The sequence below is a fragment of the Andrographis paniculata genome, unplaced genomic scaffold (genome assembly GCF_009805555.1).
Source record: "Andrographis paniculata isolate CXL003 unplaced genomic scaffold, ASM980555v1 Contig77END, whole genome shotgun sequence".
In the NCBI taxonomy this organism is placed as follows: Eukaryota; Viridiplantae; Streptophyta; class Magnoliopsida; order Lamiales; family Acanthaceae; genus Andrographis; species Andrographis paniculata.
This window is the reverse complement of record NW_026137614.1, coordinates 3,123,996-3,147,087: the sequence shown is the minus strand read 5'-3', so window position 1 is coordinate 3,147,087 and position 23,092 is coordinate 3,123,996. Positions and strand designations below refer to the sequence as shown.

Genomic DNA, 23,092 nt, shown 5'->3' with positions numbered 1-23,092 from the left:
AAAATTCAAACTTAAAAAAACATTACACATAATTGAAATAATAGTTTACATATACTTTTGGAGAAATAGTATACTTATAAATATTTTAGCATTATTTCATCTTATTCTTTCTTTCAAAATCACATCAATATCTATTTCTTTTAACAAAATACAACGAATCAAACTTTTTACCATTTTTAGAACTTTCCAAAACGCCAAAAAAAACTCACCCTAATCTTTAAACATTTTGCATTTTTTCACTTTATAATAATGCAAAGAATAAAAAACCCAAATCTTAAACCAACCCCACCCCCCACGAAAAAAATATAATAATAATAATAATAATAATAATAAAATAACAAAGTAAATATAGTGTAAGAAAACTTTTACATGAATATGTTTATATGTATATGTTCTTGTTTTGGTTTAGAATAACCCTAACAAATAGTACAGAATACAACAACAAATTCAATGACTCACCCAAACAACATAGACAAATTTCAATAGTTTCCTAACTGAAAAAGCCAAGCCAACAAAGCACAGAGCTTAAAAAGTAAAGTTATGGTTGTTTCGATCTTGTGAGATTTTCCCAACCAGAAAATATTACCCGCAGCACCGAATATAAGACAGCTTGTATGCACGCAACTACGAAATTCCAACAAGAAGACGGCCAGTACCATGGATACAGCAACCGGAAAAAGAGACTTATTACATGCCGCGGGTATGTCCCAACCTGAAACCACCACCCACAACATCATAGTATAGAGGATTCGACCCGTAAAGCCTAATCTTATAATTCACAAATTCTAACCTAAACATGCACTATGATGACATTTTATTATTTGTAAGTAATAATACAAACTGGTAAGGTTTTATCACCAAAACAAATAACCTAGAACAGAACAAGAACTCCATCTTAGTTTACAAATCTCCGATAAGACAGGAATGCTAACTTTTATCCTAGTTCTAGAAATTGTCAAGTAATAGTAGTGAAAAGGAAAGGAAAACATTAAAGGATGCAAACATACCTGTTTGTTTGGTTTTGAGGATTTGCTAAGGAGGAGATCAGTAAAATAAAATAAGTTTTTAATTTTTATATTATGTAACAAACAGATAGATGTTACACTAGACTATCAATAGAACTATCCTTTTTTCTATTATTTACCTCACAAATAAAACATCTATAATATTTTTTTAGCATGGTCATTTCTAGACCTCTCCAATATCCATAACCAAATGGTGCTATCCCCTCATAGTACATCCAAACTCAATAAGCAAAAGCAATATATCCTACATTCATACCCTAAAGATTAATTGCGGAGTACTTTTTTCCACATTATCAATTTCGAGGAAATACACAAATAAATAAATAAACAAACAAAAAATTAATACAAAACGCTACACGCTATATTTCACCCACAAAACAAATGAAAATAAAACCTGACAACTTAACGAATGAGATTCAGCCCGAATGATTAAAGTATGTGTATGTTTATGAAGGGATGAAATTAATTTAGGTGAGTGGAGTATTAAAGAAAATTCTATAAAATGAGAAAAGTGGCAAGGAACAGTAATTTCCGCTCTTGAGCTACATTTCCATTATATTTGCTTTTACTAGGAATTCCCCCTAAACCAAACACTTATTTTTCTATTTTAAAAATATCTTTCCATTTCCTCTAAGAAATCTTTAAACCAAAAATGCTTTTAAGGAATTAAAATTCAAATAGACTTGAAATCACATGAATTAGACGTATCAAAAGATGTGTAGGCTATTTATTATCATTGGAATGGATGCATAACTTATTAAGGGTGTGTTTACTGTCAGGTTTTACATCTGATTTTACTATTCCAACTTTTTTCTCCCTCCAAAAACATCAAATCAAACACCTAATTTTTATTTATTTTATTACACTAAAATATAATTTTGCATTCAAAACATCACATCAACACATATTTATATCACATCAAACAACTATTTCAATTCAAAATTTTACTATTCAAAATCAAAACCCAAAACTAAAACCTCACAAGTAAACACACCCTAACTTTCATTTGATTATTTGAAGGTAAAAGACAAGGATGCATCTCAGATAAGTATGCTTTGGGGCTTTATTTAGACACTCCCTTCCTCGCAAAATCAAAGATTCTTTCTCGCTATCCTCCCTTTTAATTCCTAGCAAGAAATCACGAGTTTGTGTATGTGCATGGAAAAGGCCATCATGACTTCAAAATACTGAATGTGGTACAAGGATTGGGTGAAATATATAATTCATGATGAGGCAGTAGTAACCTCTTTAATCCACTGTCCAACAAAACTCACCCCAAACAATCCTATAATTGAAGATCTTAACTAATCCAAAAGAGGATATTTAGACAAACCTCATCCTATCAAAGTGAATCTGTTCAGCACAGTAAACTTATTTATAATCTTAGCAGCCATTCAATGTAACCCTTTCCATTATGTAAAGACTAGTAACACCAATTTCCGGAGGAAATCAGCATTTTCAAATTCATTTTACCATCAAACTGGAAGAAGCAATGGAATTATGATGCACCAAAGATTTAACGAGCAATAATCAGTCTGTATGCATTGCTAACTAGCAAGATTTCCAATCACTTACAGGGAAAAGATAATCCAAGGCATCCCATGCTGCATGACGAACTGCTCTTGTTGGATACATTGGACCACCTGGAGAAGTGAAGCTATACAAACAGGTTTTCAGCCTTGTACTAGTTGTCATTCTAAGCTCCAGACCTGCAAATATTATTGATGAATTCAAGTATCAAAACTCATGCCTCATGATTTTAACATATCTTACATATTTGATTAAAATTTTTTATACTGGGAAAGCATATGAGGAGTGCGTGCCTTGAAGAACCTTTATCTGAGAAAGGTAATGTAGAAGTACAGGCTCCACCTTCAATTTTTGAAGCTGGAAAAAGCAGGAGTTAGCAAGAAATAATTTACGAGTTAGTGAGCATGATCAAGATAAATGTCACGCATCAACTAAGGAGGGTTCTGCTTAATCTCACATCCTTCTTGATGAAGGGGCTAGGATCACAATTTTTACCTGATCAGCTAGTTCAGTTACAAGTATGTCTGAGGCACCCCCAATCAAGAACGCATTTGGGAAATCAGGAAACTGCTTCAAAAAACTTTCAAGCTTGTCAACTGTCCGAAAGGAATGAAATCTTATTAAGATGATGACAAAGTTAAAGTGTGAGCAGGGAAGGGAAGTATTTATATATATATATGCAGAGTTTGAGAGAAAGAGAGAGAGAAAGCTCAACCTAAGTTGTAGAAAAAAATGAATCTTGATAGAAGAAGGAACAGGTCGCGCTGAGCCTAAAACAAAAATCAGAAAACAGTAAGTTACGGTGAAATACAACAATTAGGACAAGCTTATTGTCAGAGGAGAGGAATGCAATGATTATGGACAACACATATGCTATACCTGTAAAGGGATCTTCTTCAATCTCTCAGGATATAAAGCAACCTCTTCCAGGAGATACTACACCCACAAAAATGGGTAACGCAATAACTGTGTATTTACAGAAGTGTCTGAAAGTTTAATAGCAGAAAATAAGCTGTAGAAGAAGGTATCTACCTGAAATAGACTTTGGAATCGCCTTGCATTTGATTGGATGTCAATCCTGGGCAAGTTCACATGAATAATAATGATAAACACCTTGTATTCGTTCTTTCTTTTCCCATAAGAATTACGCTATGCTATGCAAGACTTCAGCCAAAATAGTCTTAGATTGATTGCCTAAGTCTTTTCTTAATTTTCCTTTTCTTGCCATGAGCTGAGGACTGCATGGACACCCTATTTTTAACTGGATGTTACAGATCAAACTTATCATACCTCTACATATCTTTTGAGAAACATCATTTAATGTTTCAACATCAGCCATCATTAAAAGATGAACCATGAAAAGAAAATAGAAGGACCAATCATGTTTGCTATCATCCCCAGCCCGAACCCTAAAGAGTGGGCAGACTGACAATCACAAATCCTTTTTCTATGTTTATGCAACAACAATGTAATTTTGTGGTAGTTGCGAGATGATGTTAAAGTATTTTCATTGGTCTACTACTATTATTTTTTAACCATCTTTTTCGTTAGTAAAGTTTACTATGTCTCGTGTATGCTGTTTTTTTTTCTCTTATATCCATCCTGCTTGATATTGATACAATTGGAACCAAATAAAAAACCAAGAGGAAAATAAATTAAAGAAATTCAAAAGTGTAAGTGATGTTTGGCTTTAAAATTTTAATGTAAAAGAAAATTTAGTGAAAAACTGGAATCGGCAAAAACAAAATTTCAAATCTTTTTATTGTTTTTAAGGAACAAGTGAAGAGATGATGACACTAATAGACTAGGACAATGTTTTAGAAAAGAAGATAGCGGTTTTTATTCTTCATTTTCTTCAGAGTGTTTTAGGATATGCAATTTCCCTTGTAGAAAAGGTTAAGGTTGTATGTGTGTGGAAAATTTTAGAAGATTTCTACTGTTCCACCAAAAACTTTTCCCAAAAAACATCAGATCGAATATTTATATTTTGTTTTATATATTATACTAAAAATTTAATTTTACATACAAAACATCACATCAAACACCTGCAAGTCTTTACAAGGGCTAAAGCACCTTACCAGAAAACATTTGTAGCACCTTGGACAAGAGCAGATGAGTAACGAAGTAAGACCTCAGGATTATCAAGTTGAACCTCAAACAGCTGCAAAATTGAAGGTGTCATAATATCAGCAAGATTCATTGAAAACATCACATTGGAACAAGAGGTGATTATAAAATGAAGTTGGAATCTGAAGATGGTATTTCACAAAAAGTAAAGTGAAAGCAATTTCTTATATAAAAGTTCAGTAATAGTAGGATCACAATTCTACACAGATAAATCAACATAATTAAAAAAGACCTCCATAAGTTTGTACCCATTTGTGGAACAAGAGAGCAAATATATTAGATGCAAATGACTGGCTCCAAAGTTGTACAATCAGATTAAGTATTGATTGGCCATCTTGGGGTACGCTGACAAAATGGTTAGCAAGCACATCGTAAAAGCATATGGGGCCCCCATAGCCATCATCTTCCACCGAAATTGCACCTTCTTCGCCAAGAATAATTTCTGTTTTGAATAAATTGCAGCTCAGTGTGTTGCATAACAGAACCGCTAAACACAATCTTTATTGAACTAAAAGTTATATAATAAAAATGTTAACAAGAAAAAGAAAACACCACCATGAACAGATTAAAAGTGTTCCACTACATATGTTTCTACAGGAGTGCATTAGATATTACTACCTACACATATTTCCATCTCATCTGGCAGTTTTTCACATCAGATTCCAAGTTTCAGTCTTTCTTTTTCATAAAAACTATGGTAAGGACAATGAAAATAACAATTTGTCGATTCCTTCTCTTTGAGAATGAAGTAAAACCTAAGACATACTTCGTTCCTGTTATTGCTAGCTGAGAAAAAAGAAAAAAAAAATTGTATTTATATATTAGCAGACAAGCAGTAAAGTGTAAAGAACCATATATCAAAAAGGTCACAAATACTGATCCCATCCTATTGGTCTAAGGAGGAAGTCAATTACAACAAATAACAAGACTATGAAACCTGAGAAAAAATAGTAATTTTAAATCTCAATACCTTTCAGAAAACTAATGTTCTAAATTTGTGGCAACCACAAATTTTTATATATTACTGATTGTGCATTATTGATATGGAAGGGATTTCACTACCTTTTAAAGTTATGGACAAGAAAGTACAAATTAAAAATTTGTAAGAAAATATCCACGCTTTGAAATAATATAAACACAATGTCATAGTCAAGTCGTATATCAGTTCTACACTAAAATTATCTGAAAATAGATATAGGAGAATTTCAGCTAAAGCCAAAATTACGATTACAATTATATTAAGCTCAATTTTACAGTTTAAGAATGTCATTCCTTTCATTATCCCTTCGAAGACAAGGCAACGATTTGCAGTCTATGCCTCTCTGCCTTATGATCATATCATTGTTTCTGTCAAAATTGTTGCATCATGATGGAAAAGTTTGTATAAACCTTCTCTTACTAGCAGATGTATTAAAGCAATGAATGTGATTCAAAGATCTCTAATTTCAAAATGCTCTTTTGATTGTCACTATGTGCCAGATGAAGCTGACTTCAGCGCTGTTGCCTCAGACGCTACCCAACAGCACATAATTTGGATCCAACTCTCTGTACTACTTTTAATTGGCTTCTACTGAAACTTGAGAATCATATAGGGCAATTGTATAATTCGGCAAGCTCACGCATGTGAAACTAACTTAGCTAAACCCTTGTTTAGGTTAAGTACTTAGGGAATGAAGACCTGGTAGCAAAACTGTGACCCTACCACTCTTGTTATGGAAACCATCAACTTCAGTATCTCTAGCAATTCCAATATTCCCTTAAACACTTAAACATCTAAGAGGATTACTCCACGTCTGCGTCTAATCCAGTTTCAGTATTTAAATGGATTCCCCAATAGCCCATAAATCAGATAATCAGGGTCCTGACTAAGGAAGAATCTTGAAGACAATTATCACGTGAATGATTTAATTAGTTTTGTTCCAGATCAAAATGTTTAAAATGCCCCCACGTAACGTCTGATCCCAATTCAGTAAGAAAACTGATACTATGGGGCACCCAGCACAACGAAATATAACCGAGGGAGCAGCAAGGTATCTTGCCCAATTACGCATATTAAGAAATAAAAATACCTTTTCACACACCAGATACAGAAAAAAAACTGCAGGGGGAATAAACCAAAATTCAATTTTCTAGTCATGAGCAACCATCCAATCCAATTTCTGAGCAATAAACCATCATCGATTGATCTAGAATTCTTAGATTAGATTTCCAATTTTTCAACAAGCATTAAAAACACAAAACTATTGACATCAGATGCAGTTTAGAACGCAAAAGAACCAATATAATTTCCAAAATTATCAATTTGCAACTATAAAATTATCAACTACAACCCTAAATAAATTTATTTCCATTCCCATCTCCATCCCAAACCGCCGAATCGGCATGCAATCTCTATGCATTTACCCAAACCGCTCCCGAAAACGCACAAAATCTGAAACACAAATAATTAAAGGCATCTCTCACCTCTCGCGCGATCATCTATTTCCAAGGCCACATCGGCAAACAACTCCTGCAACAAATTCCTCCGCTGCGACGCCGAAGCCAACGCCTGCAATCAAACACCGACAATTAAAACCAAAACACGCATAATACATCCAGACGAACATATACATATATATATATATATCGCATACACGCTGAAGCTTCTTCTCAATCTCGACAGCGAGTGCGCTTAGGTAAGCGGAACCGCGAGCCGTTGACACCAGTGGCATTCTTCCCATCGGAATCGCAGGAAAATCATCAGAAACGGGGAATTCGCCGCACCGTCTTCCTCCTCCTTCCTTCCTGGCTAATAATGCGGTTTACAGTGCCGACACAGAGCTCCCACCCACCAACACAAAATTTGACAGCATGAGAATGAAAATGATTGTATTTATCCGACTCTCGTCTTCATCCTCGTTAATAAATGGTACCATTACGGATTACCTCCTCCCTTCCCTTCCCTTTATTCTTTCTTGTAAAAACTTCCAAGTAATAATTAACTACCACCATTATTATTTGGTTCGTTGTTTGATATAGTATTACTATTACATTATTGTTTTTTATTAAAAATATTTTATTTATAATTTTGGATAAATATTTTGTCATAAAATTTTGAATAAAAAATATTATATTCATAGATTTTAATAATAATATACTCCCTTCCAAGTGTACCTTTTATTATGGATACGAAAATTTAGGAGAAATATAATAATAGTAAATAATTAAGAATGTACCAATGAAAATGATTATTATTTAATAAAAATAATTTTAAATTAAAATTAAGATAACTAATATAATTAAAATAAAAAAATTTAAATTAACTATTTTAAAATAAAATTAAAATATATAATAATTTTTCAAAAAATAAAAGTCACAGAGTAAGTGAAACATACCGAAATAGAAAGGTAGATTCAGCAAATGGAGACGAAGGGAGTAGTTTTTTTATAGAATATTATAATTAAAAAAAAAAAAAAATTCATCAGCTAAATGTATCTTTTTTTTTTAGTATATTGAAAATTTTAGCATTTAAATATTACTCCCTCCGTTCCTCCCAAACACCCTGCAACATTTCTTTTTTTACGTCCTAAATAACCTGCAATATTTTCAAAATAGGAAATAATTAATTACACTTAATTTCTACCCCACACTTTATCCCTTTACATCATCCAAATAAAAAAAATAAAATATATATTTCTCTCTCCATCACATCACCTAATTTCTAAATTATCCTACTTAATAATACCCACCTAAAAACTCATACTAAAACCAAATATTTTACCATATTTGGGACGGAGGGAGTACTATTTATTAAATAATTATTTGCAATAAGTATTTATTATTATTATTAATTAAAATTTTAAAAATATCATTAACAAAATATTCATTTAAAAATATATATATATATATATATATTATGCCATACCCAAAGAGTCTAAATATGACCATTCTAAAGGAAGACTCGCCCTATCGAGCATATATAAAAATATATAAACATATATAATTTTTTATTTAATATAGGATCACATATTTTAAATTAAAAATGTGTAATTACTTTTGTATGAATCATTTCATCAGCTGGAATTAATTATAAATTGTCCTGACAGTCATGTATTTGTATTATATTAATATAATTTATGTGTTATTTTATCTTTATGTTATGTATTACTCCGTCTGTTTCAATACAATAGTCTTGTTTACCATTTTTGTCCGTCCCAAGAACAATAGTCTTATTTTCATAAATAATCATATCACTATAAAACTATCCCTACTTTTTCATAATCAATATTAATATATTATAATTGGGTTCGACTTGAGAGCCTCAACCCTAACCCGACCGTTTATTATCGTGTCGGGTTCGTGTCAACCCGTATACATAATCGAGTTGAAATCTTTGACCCAAACCCAATTATTTCGTGTCGGGTCAGTTTTTGTCAGCTCTACTGACAACACATCGCAGACTACACACAGTGTTACTACAGTCAGCGCACACTGTATGCACTCATATAATACAAATACAACACATGTTATAGTCTTATACAACCACACCACGTACTATTATACAACATAATTATAATTATAAATCAATAACACATGTCTTTACTATACAACATGTATTGTATATAATAAAATTATGTGTTGTTTATATATATTATGATCCTGAATTTTCTAAATCAGCACCATACCGCTCCATTATCTGTGATGTTAGTCTATATATCATACTCCCTCCGTCTCAATACAATAGTTCTGTTTACCATTTTTGTTCGTCCCAAAACAATAGTTTCATTTCCATAAATAATCATATCCCTATAAAACTATCCTTACTTTTTCATTATTATTACACAATTGCCACTACTTTTTACACTAATACACTTACAAGGACAAAAAAGTCTTTTACTAGTATTTTTTTACCCAGTATCAATATAATATCAATATTCCTTAAATCTCGTGTCAAACCCAACCCAGACTATAGTTCTGGGACGGACGGAGGGAATATGTTATTTATGATATGTTTGGGTAGGATTTTATCACAATTTTAATATTTGTGTAACAACATGGCCATGTAACAATATAGCCGTATACTTTCCAAGTCAACTGCTACGTCACCTCCATCATGTCCATGTCGGCAATTTTCGTTAGTTTTTTAACGGTGGAATCAAAATTGATTGAAATTGTTTATATTGGGACTAAAATTGATGAATTTTTTATATTGGGACCAAAATTGATAAATTTTGTTATATTGCGACCAAAATTGATGAGTGTTTTATATTGAGATCAAAATTGATAAATTTTGGTTATATTTTGACCAAAATTAATTTTTCCCAAAATATAATTATTTTAATGATCAAATAATTAATTAGTTGGACTTTTGCACGACCTTACAAGTTTTGCCAAATCGGACTGGAGATACAGATACAGACCCTAAGGATTTGTTTGTTTTGATAAGATTTAAAAAAATTTGATTTGATTTTGACATTAAAATAATATATGATGTGATATTTTGTGAAAGAGAAAATATATTTTTTTCGGGAACATAGAGTCTAAATAGTAGAAACCAGATATTTTTGGTGTAAAAAAACACAAGGGACCAAACCTTACATTTAAAAATATGAAATTATTTAATATTATTAAAATTATACTTCATTTATTAAATTTGGTAATCTATATTTTAAAATTTTAATTTAATTATAATATTAAAATTAAATTAAATTTTAATTTTAAATTAATTGTACCTTACCATTTATTTTAGATTTTTTTTAATAAATTTTAATTGTCTAATTTAATTAAAAATTTATATGTTTTTAAATTAATATTTAATTATTTCAAATTATAGTAAATATAACATATAAATTAAAATTAAAAATACAATTGTATCTTTAAATTTTGATTTTTTAATATAGTATATAAATTAATTATTTTTATATTATATTTATTATTTTTTTCAAAAACTACTCTAATGTGCTTTTAGAGAAATATTTTTAAACTCTAAAAATTGCTTTTGTTTTTGAATAAATATCAAAGTATAAAATATTTTTTCACAAACAAAAGCCAAAAACTCCCATAAAAAATCAATATAAAGGGAATCCTAATATATTTTTATTTATTATTATTATTATTTTTATTTTTATTTGTTTGGTAGAATAGAAAAATAAGTTATGGTATGTTTTGTGAGATTATTAATAAAAAAAAAAAAAAAAAAAAAAAGGTAAACTGTTTTTTAGTTTCGTAATTGGACTCTTTTATCATTTTAGTCCTATGAGTGGAGCCTGTCGCAAACTAGTCCCATAAGTGAAAAATTTTCGCTATTTTAGTCCTCTGGCACCGAAGATGCCCGCGTGGCTCGCCGGAGGTGATGTGTCCACCAGGTGTCGCACACCTGGCGGACACGTGGATTTTTATTATTTTTTATTTTTTTAAATTTTTTTTAAAATTTATTTTTAATCTTATTTGTACTTTTTTTATTTGGTCCAATTAAAAAAATGAAAAAAAATAATTCACGTGACCGACAGGTGTCGCTGACCCGGCGGGACACATGGCGGACACGTCACCTTCGGCGAGTCACGCGGGCGTCTCCGGCGCCGGAGGACTAAAACAGCGAAAATGTTTCACTTATGAAACTAATTTGCGACAGGCTCCACTTACGGAACTAAAATGATAAATGTGTATAATGTATTAATTTTTTTTAAAAAAAAAAAGGCCTGAAAAAATATAGAAAGAACAAAACTTATATAATTTTGAAAATGTGTGTATAAAATTATAACCAAAATATATTATTTAAAAGCAGTAAATTGATTAACTAAAATTAAAAGTCTAGTAAAAGATAATCATACATTATAGGATAAATTTTGATCATAAAATCATAAATTAGGTTTTCTTTAGATAGAAGTTTTTAAAATTTTAAAAGTTTAGAAAAAGTAAATATTTTAGTATTTGATTTGATGTTTTGAGAAAGAAAAAATGTACTTGATGTCATATTTTTTAAAAAAATTGAATAATGTCAAATGAGTGAAAATGTGTTGCGTAAACAAAGCCTAAATTTTCGACGGCTTAAAATCTTATTTGTCTGCGGATTTACACTATATCATACTCCCCCAGTCCCACTTAATTTGTCACTATTTTCTATTTTCGTATGTAGCATATAATTTGTTATTTTTTTTTTGGAAATATGATTATACATTTTAATCACATTTAAAAATTTATAATTTATAATTTTTTTAATTTAATTAAACTATTTAATTATCTCAATCTTAATCTATAATTATTTTTATTATATAATAACTATTTTTTAAGGGTAAACTGTTTTTTTAAGTCCCGACTCCCTTATCATTTTAGTCCCGTAAGTGGAGTTTGTCGCAAACTAGTCCCATAAGTGAAAATTTTTTGTTGTTTTAGTCCTCCGGCGCCGGAGATGCCCGCGTGGCTCGCTGGAGGTGACGTGGACACGTGGATTTCTTATTTTTATTTTTCATTTTTCTCATTTTTTTTAAAACTTAGTTTTAATTTATTTTTAATTTTATTTGTATTTTTTTTTTTTTATTTGATCCAATTTTAAAAAATTAAAAAAATAAAATCCGCCATGTGTTGCTGACCTGGCGGGACACCTGGGCAGACACGTCACCTCCGGCGAGCCACGCGGGCGTCTCCGATGCCGGAGGACTAAAACAACGAAAATTTTTTATTTATGGGACTAGTTTGCGACAGACTCCACTTACATGACTAAAATAATAAAAAGATTCAGTTACAGAACTAAAAAAATAATTTACTTTTATTTTTAATTAATTACTAATTATATTTTATCTAAATGTTGGTATCCACCGTAATAGTTTCGTAGGAGTGACTATATATATAATATTATAAGGTCGATTGGGTGGCGTGACAATGAAGCAAAGTGGCATTAACTAACTAAAATGTTTAATACACGTGGTGTCCTAAGAAAGTTACCATAACGCGTGTCATGTAACTAAATACAATAGTCTATCCGAACCATATGAATGAATGAATATGAACTCGGAACTCAACGGAATTTTATTACTTCTTTCGTTCCATAATTAGATATTCGTTTATTTTTTACACAGAATTTTAAAAATATTAGTATTATATTAGAATTTAATAGAAATAAAATAGAAATTACTAAAATAACATTATTAATATTGTATAATATAAAAGTAATAGCATTTGAGTAATATATTATAAATTATAAAGGTATACTAAAAAAAATAGATACTTTATTATAGGATAAACTAAAATAAAAATAAAAAAAATAATAATAATTTATTATGGGACGAAAAAAGTATTATTATTTATTATAAAAATAAATACAATTAAATGGCATATAGGGAATACAAATAAGGTAAAACAAAAGGTTTGGTTTTTTTTTTATTTAATAGAAAAATACAGTTATGACGTGTTTGTTTGGAGGTTTAGATTTTTTAGTTAGAATCATCCTGTAGAGTTTGTTAGATGATATTAATGATTGATTCATCTAAAAAATTAAATTATTAGGGATAGAGTTGTTTATTCGTATTTTCGGGTCGTGTTTGTATTTTCGGGTCGTGTTTGTGTTGGATTGAACTATAGGGTAATAAAACATTGTCAACCATAACCCGAATCGAACCCAAAATTTGATCTGAAACCCTAGACCGAACACGACACGAATTCTTTTAGACCACGTTCAGGTTAACATGAATTAGTTTCAGGTCACTCAAAACCTGAACAAACCCGATACGAGACTGACCCGAAAACTTAAAAAATAAATAAATTAACTTAGAAAAAATTCATTTAAAATAATATAAATATTATAAATTAAAATAATAATAATAAATAATTTCAAGTTAATCCGAAACCTGAAACCTGATCTATTTTGTATTTTGGGTTATCAGGTACCGAAACACGTACAAATTTTTTTCGCTTTGGGTTCAAGTCGACCCAATTTTTTTGTAAACCCGAAATACCCAAATTCGAACCTGAAAAATTTCAAGTCGAACAGATTCGGTTTGTTGGGTCGGGTTTAATTTTGTCACCCGTAGTTGAGATGTGTTGGCTCTTATACTATGTTAGATTATGTAGATAACCGATCATCTAAAAATTTAAGTTGCTAGGAATACACATTATTTATTTATTTATTTACAAATGGAAGTCAACCAACATTTATAAATATTACTCCATTCGTCCCCGCCACAAATGACCCAATTTTCTTTTTCGTACCTACCACAAAAGATGACTCATTTTCATTTTTGGTAACTTTATCAATCTTAAACATACTTAACAAATATAAATCAATTTAATTAAACTTTTAACATCTTACACATAGGACCCACTCAAAACCCCGTTATTTCTACCTCTCTCCTCAATTAACAAATATTTTTTATCTACCTTTAAAACTCCTCATTTTTTATAAAACTAATTTATGATAATGATAAATAAATAAATAAATTTTTTTATTCATTTGTATTATATAAAATTTTATTGTCTACAAAATAATATTCATATTGCATATATTTTATTGAGATATAATTCTAAAAATATTTAAAATACCAACAACATTACACATATAAAAAAAATAATAAAATATTATCTTAACTTATTATTAATAACTTAATAACCTACATTTATCTAAAATACCGTGTTCCTAACAAAAAGCTTCATCTTATAAAAACTATAAGGTTGTGTTTGGTACAGAGAAATGAGGCCAGAGAAATGGAAATGATATTATTTCTCTTGTTTGTTTGAGCCAGAGAAATGGAACTTGAGAAATAAATCATTTATATTTCTCTATTTTCATTTCTCTCTCGTCTGCAGAGAAATTGAGAGAAATGATTTTGTAGTATATATATTTTTTAATTTTTAATTTTTTTTTTGTACTATGTAATTTTTATAATTTTTTAAAAAATTATATTATTTTAATTTTACAAAAAAAAAACAAATTTAATTTATTTTTAAAGTATATAATTTTTACGATATTTTAAGAAATTATACTAAAATATGATTTTAAAAAATATCGTATATAATTTATAATTTTTTTAAAAAAAAATTACCAAAAATATTTTTAATGAATTTTTATTTGTTAAAACTCTCTTTTTGTTCGATTAATCATTTATTCTTATTTGATCATTTATATATTTGCATTTTTTTTTATATTTTCCAACTAAATTATCTGTTTTATTTAATTCTCATTATGTACTAATTCTATTCTCGGTACCAAACGTCTCCCTTATATATAATATATTCATATTCATATTAATATAATATATATATAATATATACTCTCTCGTTCCAATTCAAAGTATCTTTTTCACTATTTTTTATTGTCTCATTCAAACTGTATCATTTTATTAATATAATAAAAATATTTTATATACAAAGCAAAATATCTTTATTTTTTACATAATTAAAAAATATTATTATCAATGCATTCTTTTGGAGTTTTACGTTAAATTAAGAAATAATAGTATTTTATTTATTAGTAAAAGTATATAAGAAATTTTAACAATTTTGTCATTTAACTTATGTATAAAGTAATTGTATATGTAATAATATATTTGTAATTTAAGTAAAAATTAAAGATATTTTGATATTAGTATGTGATTATTTTTACTAAAAATAGGAAAATTATATTTTCGAATAAGACAACCGAAAATAGTAAAAAAGTACTTTGAGTTGGGATAATAAAGTATTATTTTATTTGTAATTTATAAGGGTAAAAATATTATATAATCTTACACACTTTCACTCATCAATAAAATAATATTATTTTTTAATTTACTAATAAAGACAAATGACCTTTCCGATTGAAACATATGGAGTATATTTTGTTCGCTCTAAACAGTCTGACAATTCAATATTAAATATTTTTTATATTTTAAATATGATTTTTTTATTTAATATAAAAAATAAATTTATAAAAAAAATAAATATATATACCAAATAATTTTAACAAAAAATTGAAAATAATAATAAACACGATCTACAATATGATTATATTGAAAATATGATCTTGAACATGGTCTAAATCATGATTGTGTTGAGAACATGGTCGTGAACATAACCTAAATCATGATTGTGTTGAACATGGTCGTGAACATGACCTAGAACATGGTTGTGTTGAAAATACGGACAGACACACAGTCGTGTTGGCTGCCTGGGACGTCCAGTCACCTTGTGAGTCATCCAACACGGTCGTGTTCAATCTCAGTCAACCATTTGGGACTAAAATTGATAAATTTTTGTTTAAATGGGATCAAAATTGATAAAAAAAATTTGAATGTGACCAAAATTGATAATTATGATATTGAATTGGATCAAAAATGATTTTTAGTCATAATTTATATATATATATATAAAAAGTGAGAGAGGTGGGCATGATTTCACTATTTGCAAATATGCAGTATTTGATATCTGAACCGAACCGAACAAATACCCAAAACCGCGAACCGTATCCGAACCTAAAATTCGGTTAACCAAAATTTTCGGTCAACTGAAAATATTTGCAAATAATCCTAACCGAACTGAAATTAAAAAAATATATATTAAAAAATAATTAAAATTCTAATTAAATCAAAATATTTGCAAATATTTCAAATATTCAATCTAAAACCGAACAATCCGAACCGAATATAATTATTAATATAAAATTTAAAATATGATAATATGAATATATAAAAATATTCGGTTCGAAAAAAATATAAAAAAACCGAAATCGAATCGAACAAATATCAAATACACAATATTTGTATTCGAATCGAATTTGATCGGTTAACCGAAAATTCGATTCAATTCAGTTCGATTAAGCGGTTCGGCGTGTTTTTTTTCCACTCCTACATCCCGGGGATTCAATTTGAAATATATACATACAAAATTCATTTGAAATGGGTTAAGGCCAACAGGGACAAATTCAAATTCAAATTAGAAATTAGAAAAGTCAAGTTAGGGTGTGTTGTTTGTGAGATTTGTTTGGATTTCCACTATTCATCCTATTTTTTCCCCCTCAAAAACATCAAATCAAACACCTAAATTTTATTTTTTATATTATGCTAAAAATCAATTTTACATTCAAAACATCACATCAACGCCTATTTATATCACATCATACAACTATTCAAATTCAAAATTTTTACTATTCAAATCTCAACTCAAAATCCAACCCCTCGAACAAACCCACCCTAAGAGAGAAGTCATGAACACATATCTGAAGTATAGAAGAAACCAACCCAGCCATGGCTATATATATATCCAACCATGCAATACATAAAAACATAGTAAAATTTCACACCCCAAAGGACCAAAATCACATAATAATTTGCACAGAATAAAGCCATTTAGCACATACGGAAATATAACACTTTTTTTTTTTGCGAAATAGATAAAAAAAAAAAAAAAGTATACCATTGCTTAGATAGGTACCATGCCATGCTTTGATGATAAACACCTTTGAAGAAGACAATAGATTAATTAGCGCGGCTTTTGAAGACATCGAGACCCATCTCGCTCGGATCGGTCGCTTGCAGCTCGATCTGAATGCCATCCAATTCCCTCTTGAACCTGTCCTTGGAGCTCGCGTAGATCATTTTGCTCCTCACCCTTGCCGTGTCAGGGGACCTAAATAAAATAAAAAATTAAAAAAAAAAAACAAAATAAACAAGTACAGATGAATGGCACTGTTATTTTATTGGGGTAGTGAAATTACCATGCGATGAAGAAGATCCTGCTCTTGGGGACATTCTCCTCGGTCATGAATTCAAAATCGTAAACTGCATATCTGCATTCATCAGCAGGAAGGTGTCCGGTGAAATCCTCGTAGGATTCAGTTGGTTCGCCAAGCTTCTCCACGATGACCTGCTTCTGCTTCTCCTCGATTTTGTACACTATGAAGCGATGTGTTCGCTTGGCTTTCAACTCCATGAACTTCAGTTTGCAATCGTCGTGGACTGCCATTCCGGATGCCGCGTTTGCCTGTACGTGCATAAAACAATGAATGTGAGAATAATAAAAAAATTGAATTTAAATAGTTGTTCGATGTGATATAAAACGAATATTAAATGTAATGTTTTGAATGTTAAATAAATTTGTAGTATAATATAAAAATATATATATATTTAATTTGATATTTTTAAAAGGAAAAAAAAATTGAATAGTCAAAATCTGTGATAAAACCCACAAAAAATACAACCCTAAGTTTCTAGCAAATTTGGACTGTAAAATGATATCAATTTTAAGATTATCAACAAAATAATTATCAAGCAAGTTATCTCATAATCTTAGAGAAGGGATGAGAGAATCACTAATGCTGTGTTTGGTTGTGAGTTTTGTTTTTCGGTTTTTTACTATTTCAAAAAAAAGTTCTCACTTAAAAACATCAAATGAAATATCTACTTTTTTCATTTATTATATTACCCTAGAATTTAATTTCACATACATATCAACATATAATTATATCACATCAAACAACTATTTTAATACAAAAATACTCAAAACCCAAACCCAAAACCTACAACCAAACACATCCTAAAATTGTGTCTTATTTCCATCTCTAACCCCGGAGAATCTCACAAGAAGGGGCACTTAAGAAGTAAAAGTGTAGCCTATTGTGGGCAAGGGGAATACGACGACATTGCAAATCAGTAAATGTGAGCTCTAGCTTTTGAAGCATACCATTACACAGAAATATTTGGAAAGCAACAAAAACACTAAGATCATATTGATTTGTTAACACAGGTGAGACAGCTTTAGAAACACACACTTGCAAATAATGCTATTTAAATTCTTAAGAAATATCACATAAGAGGGTAAGATATCTTTGGTCGATAAATTTAGAGCATCAAGACTAAATAGAGTTACGTCAATTTTGTTCTTTTCTCTCCACTCTCTATCCACATGTATTATTCTAATTAAATCTTACGACATTATTTTACATAATGTCCCATACATATGAGATCTACAAACATTTTGAAAAATCATAATCATGATTCATGAATCATGATCGATTACCAACTATAAATAATAACTAATAAACAAAATCAAAAAATGTCACCTACTCACCCATCCCCTCTAACATTCCTTTCCTCCGAGCTTTCCTTCCCTCGTGCTACCATTCGGAGGCATATTAAAAACATAGAATTCTAAAGCATGACTAAGTACCTATACAATATAAAGATACCTGCTTCTTTCCAGTGATACCTCCCATAAAAATGAGCTAATATGAAATACAATAAGAAAAAAAAAAAAGATTCATTCTTTGCAACCTGATCCTGGATCAAAACAAACTAAAAAAAGAAAATGTTTGTCAACATCCACAAATGTAGTAGTCCATAGCAACGTTGGACCTATATATACATTCATACAAATGTATCTATATGTGTGTGTGAAGTCAAAAACAAAAAATCTCGAAATTATTTCTTAGTAAAATTCCAGAATGTGAGCCCCTGCACTATCAGAAATGTTGGCCTGAATAACTGCATATCAAAATCAATAAGAACATTGATACAAACTTCGAGCATAGCCAAGTACCAAAATCAAACCTACAAATTCAATTAACAAAGTAGCTAGTCAACTCATGTAGAGCCTAACTCCCCCCTAGTCGATCGCCAAAATTAATCCTCGACAAAATTAATACAAATCAGATCACAGTTTCTCAAAGATCGGCCTACGATCACAGTTTACCAATCCGAAACGTAAATCAAGATTCAAAACTACAACAAATCAGATCTAAGAATCCAATTTTTTTTTAAGCATAAGATTAACAAAGAAAAACCCCAACCACACCAAGCACCCCAAATCCAAACAAAATCATGAATTCCGCTCTCATTCAGAAACCAAATATATCGCGAATCGAACGCCGGAAGTCGCAGCCAAACAATACATTTCCGTATCATCAAAATAGACACAACCATGAAATCAGTAAATAGCGAAAATGGAGCAAATAATCAATACCATGGCAGCGAGGTTTGGTATAGAAGATCAAGTGTGAAGGGAGATTCTGGAGAACTGGAAGAGAGAATCTAGGGCTGGAGCCTGAAACAGAGGAAGCGCTTTCTTGGGGGATAGAATGGATTTGGAATAGATGTTGGAGAGAGAGAAAAGGAGGAGTGCGGTGATACACGGATACGGATACGGTGATAAATTAAAAAATTATTATTTTCCGTTCTTTAGAAAAACAAAGCAAAAATTATTATTATTATTTTCTATCTCATACAATATCATAATTATTAATTTTAATTTTATTCAAAATTTTTCATCGATTTTAGTTTCACTTAAATAAAAATTTATCAATTTTAATACAAAAATAGTTGACTGGGAGTGAACACGGGGCCTTGTTGACTTGAACACTGCTACCTTGCTATTTATGTTCACGACCATATTCTCAACAAATCATGTTTTAGGTCATATTCATGACTATATTTTTAATATAGTCATATTATAAATTATACTCCTTCCATCCATTTACAAGGATTACATTTACTTTTGGCGCGGTGTTTAAGAAATAATAATATTTTAATTATAGTGAATAGTTAAAAGTAGTGTAATGATATTTTTGCTTTTTTGTGTAAAAGTAACGATGTGATATAAAGTAAAGGTATTTGTGGAAAAAAGTAAGGTATTTAATGAAATATAAACTTTATAATTGGACGTCCCAAAATAGAAACACGTAAACTTTGTAAGGGGACGGAGGGAGTATTTATTAGTATTATTTTCAACTTATTGGTTAAAATAATTTGATATACATATTCAATAAAAATATATTTTACAATTATTTAATAATATAAAAAAATCAATTTTTTAATATTTTTAAAAAATAATTGAAAAAAATATAAAAATAATAATATATTAATATATATTTTTAATAATTATCATTATATAAATTAATTATTTCTATAAATTATAAATTAAATTTATTTTTAAAATAATATTTTAAAATTCAAAATAATATTTTAATTTTTTATATAAATTTTTAAAAATATATTTAGTGATGATTATTTAAAATATATATTAATATACTCTCTCCGTCCATCTAAATAGTATACATATTTTTATTTTAGCACGTCCAATTATAAAGTAACAATTTCATGAAATACCATATTTTTTTCCACAAATATACTTACTTTAAATCACGTCATTACTTTTATATAAAAAAATATGGGCAAAAATGTCATTACACTATTTTTACCTACCTAGGAGGGAGTATTATTTTTATACTTTTTTTGCAATTATTTTTTTAAATATAAAATTAATTATATTTTTATATTATGACATAATTGTAAAAAATATGTTTGTTGAATTATAAATATATATATCAAATGATTTGAAAGAAGTGAAAATAATAATAAATATTGAAAATATGGTCGTGAACATGACCTAAAACATGACTGTATTGAGAATATGGTCGTGAATATAGCCTAGAACATGATTGTGTTGATAACATGTCATGAATAAGGGCAGAAACATGGTTGTGTTCAGAACACGGCCGTGTTCAAAAGTGCAAGATAATCAACACGACTGTGTTGACTGTCTGAAATGCCAAGTCACTCGTCTGAGTCCTTCAATACGACTGTGTTCAGTCTCAGTCAAAATATAATTATCTTTAAACTTTTACAAAAAAAATAAAAATAATTAAATTTATTTATAATATATAATTTTATTTAGTTATAATTTTTTACTTTCCTTTTAACAAATAATAATTATTTTATCTATATTTTATAGTTTAAGAATGGTTGGTTACGATCTAAATCTTCTGTTTATATTTTTTATTTTTATTTCTTTATTTAGTTTTTACAATAAATTTTAACTCTAATTTTAATTTAATAAATCTTTTTATTATTATGGAAAAGTATATTTTATTCGTCATAATTAAAAGTATTTTTTTTTATCTATTTCACTTAAAAATATCTTTCTTTAAAAAAAATATATAACTTTATTTAAATTAAAAATATGTTATTATATATTCAAATATCAAAAATATCAAAATCACATTTATTTTCTGTTTTACCGAAGTTGGTAGTACAGAGTTAGCGGATGTTTATTTCTCATATAGCTATAAAATGTCCATTTCAAAAATAACTAAAAGAATAAATAATATTTAAAATTTATAAAATAATTATTTATCCATTTATCAATTAAAAAATATGATTGGAATTGATTTATGTATATTATAATTTAATTAGTAAAAATATAAAATAACTAATTTGTAAGTTAAATCTCAACTATTTATTTTTTTTTAAAAAAAAAAAAGGAAAAAGAAAAAAGACCGCCTGCAGTTTGGGCAGAGTGAACGCAGGCCATTGGATCAAATCCATTTAATTTAGGCCGTTGATTTGGGTCGTGTCCGATTTCGATTTAAATCAGAACTGCTGTTTCAAATCCGATTTGGCAAGTCTAATTTTGCCACTATTTATTTATTTATTTTATTATTCATTATTTAATAATTTTTTATAATATTCTCGAATTACTTTTTTATATTATATTTTTATATTAAAATATTAGTATTTTTTTTTAGTCTTCATGTATAAGCATTATGGTATAATTAACCCGAACGAAAAATACTCAGCGACAAAATTGTTTCTACCAAATTTTTTAAGTTGTGAGGTTATCTCCAACATTGCAGCGGGTTGTATCAAAAATGGGGGAGCGGCTCCAACCCTCCCCTCCATTTTTGCAAGAATCCACAGTATTACTCCATTTTTGGAGTAACACTGTTACTCCACTTCATTTTTTTTAGTGGAATTTTTGTGATATTTTTTATATTTTTGGTATATTGTATAATTTTAATTTTTTTAGTATATGATATATAATTTTATATTTTAAAAAGTTGTATGTAATTTTATTTTTTTAAAAAAATAATGTATAATTTTATTTTTTAAAAGTGATATAATTTTAGTTTTTGGAAAGTAATATATAATTTTATTTTTTAAATGTTAATTTTTATATATATAATTTTTAAATAATTTATAAATTATATGTGTATGGATCTAATGTAAAAAAAATTAAAGTTGGGGTGTAATTTATAAATATGAAAAGTTATATAAAATAATATAAAAGAGGAATATATATAGGGGATATACTTTTTAGAGTGAAAATTGAAGTTTATGGTTGGAGTAAAATTACTGTAGATCGCATTTTTTACTGTAGCAACTGCAAAGATGGTTGAAGATGCCTGAGACCAAATGTATACAACTCCAATTATTGTACTAAAATAATAAAAAGTTAAATACATGACTTAGCCTAATAAAATGGAACAAAATAGAGAATATATATATATATATATATATAGAAAAACAAACTCAAATAGGAGTATAATATTTGATTCAATTTTTTTTAAGGAAACGAGAGCAAATTGTATCAATTTTCCTTTTTCCCTTTCTTCGATTTGAAAAATTTTGGAGAGAGAATTTTATTAAAGAAAAAATAATGACTTATTATATCCTTATGTTTTATTATATCTA

The 23,092-nt window shown here is 28.6% G+C and overlaps 2 protein-coding genes across 3 annotated transcripts; both read right to left on the bottom strand.

The window, feature by feature from the left end:
- Positions 1 to 306: 306 nt before the first annotated feature.
- On the bottom strand, positions 307 to 7,579 carry LOC127239318 (uncharacterized). The gene is made up of 11 exons (XM_051257412.1): positions 7,316 to 7,579; positions 7,146 to 7,230; positions 4,931 to 5,124; positions 4,634 to 4,716; positions 3,588 to 3,633; positions 3,435 to 3,491; positions 3,271 to 3,325; positions 3,051 to 3,151; positions 2,849 to 2,912; positions 2,601 to 2,734; positions 307 to 712 (listed from the first exon to the last, which is right to left on the bottom strand). Exons 1-11 carry the CDS (start codon positions 7,400 to 7,402, stop codon positions 539 to 541), a joined length of 1,080 nt encoding a protein of 359 aa, XP_051113369.1. The 5' UTR covers positions 7,403 to 7,579; the 3' UTR covers positions 307 to 538.
- Positions 7,580 to 16,846: 9,267 nt separating this feature from the next.
- LOC127239382 (actin-depolymerizing factor 2) lies at positions 16,847 to 19,753 on the bottom strand. 2 transcript variants are annotated; one of them, XM_051257494.1, is made up of 4 exons: positions 19,587 to 19,738; positions 18,696 to 19,108; positions 17,344 to 17,609; positions 16,847 to 17,255 (listed from the first exon to the last, which is right to left on the bottom strand). In XM_051257494.1, exons 3-4 carry the CDS (start codon positions 17,589 to 17,591, stop codon positions 17,105 to 17,107), a joined length of 399 nt encoding a protein of 132 aa, XP_051113451.1. In that variant the 5' UTR covers positions 17,592 to 17,609; positions 18,696 to 19,108; positions 19,587 to 19,738; the 3' UTR covers positions 16,847 to 17,104. The 2 variants fall into 2 exon arrangements, with proteins under 2 accessions (XP_051113451.1, XP_051113450.1); XM_051257493.1 differs by lacking the exon at positions 18,696 to 19,108 and having other exon boundaries at positions 19,587 to 19,753.
- Positions 19,754 to 23,092: the final 3,339 nt, after the last annotated feature.

What these genes read in the sequence shown, in the direction of transcription:
- LOC127239318 (XM_051257412.1), bottom strand. Translation starts at nt 7,402, where the DNA reads ATGGGAAGAATGCCACTGGTGTCAACGGCTCGCGGTTCCGCTTACCTA. An exon ending in TTGAGAAGAAGCTTCAGCGT is followed by an intron (nt 7,231 to 7,315) that starts GTATGCGATATA and finishes GTTTGATTGCAG; the next exon opens with GCGTTGGCTTCGGCGTCGCA. An exon ending in CTCTCTTGTTCCACAAATGG is followed by an intron (nt 4,717 to 4,930) that starts GTACAAACTTAT and finishes TCAATTTTGCAG; the next exon opens with CTGTTTGAGGTTCAACTTGA.
- LOC127239382 (XM_051257493.1), bottom strand. An exon ending in AGGATCTTCTTCATCGCATG is followed by an intron (nt 17,256 to 17,343) that starts GTAATTTCACTA and finishes TATTTTATTTAG; the next exon opens with GTCCCCTGACACGGCAAGGG.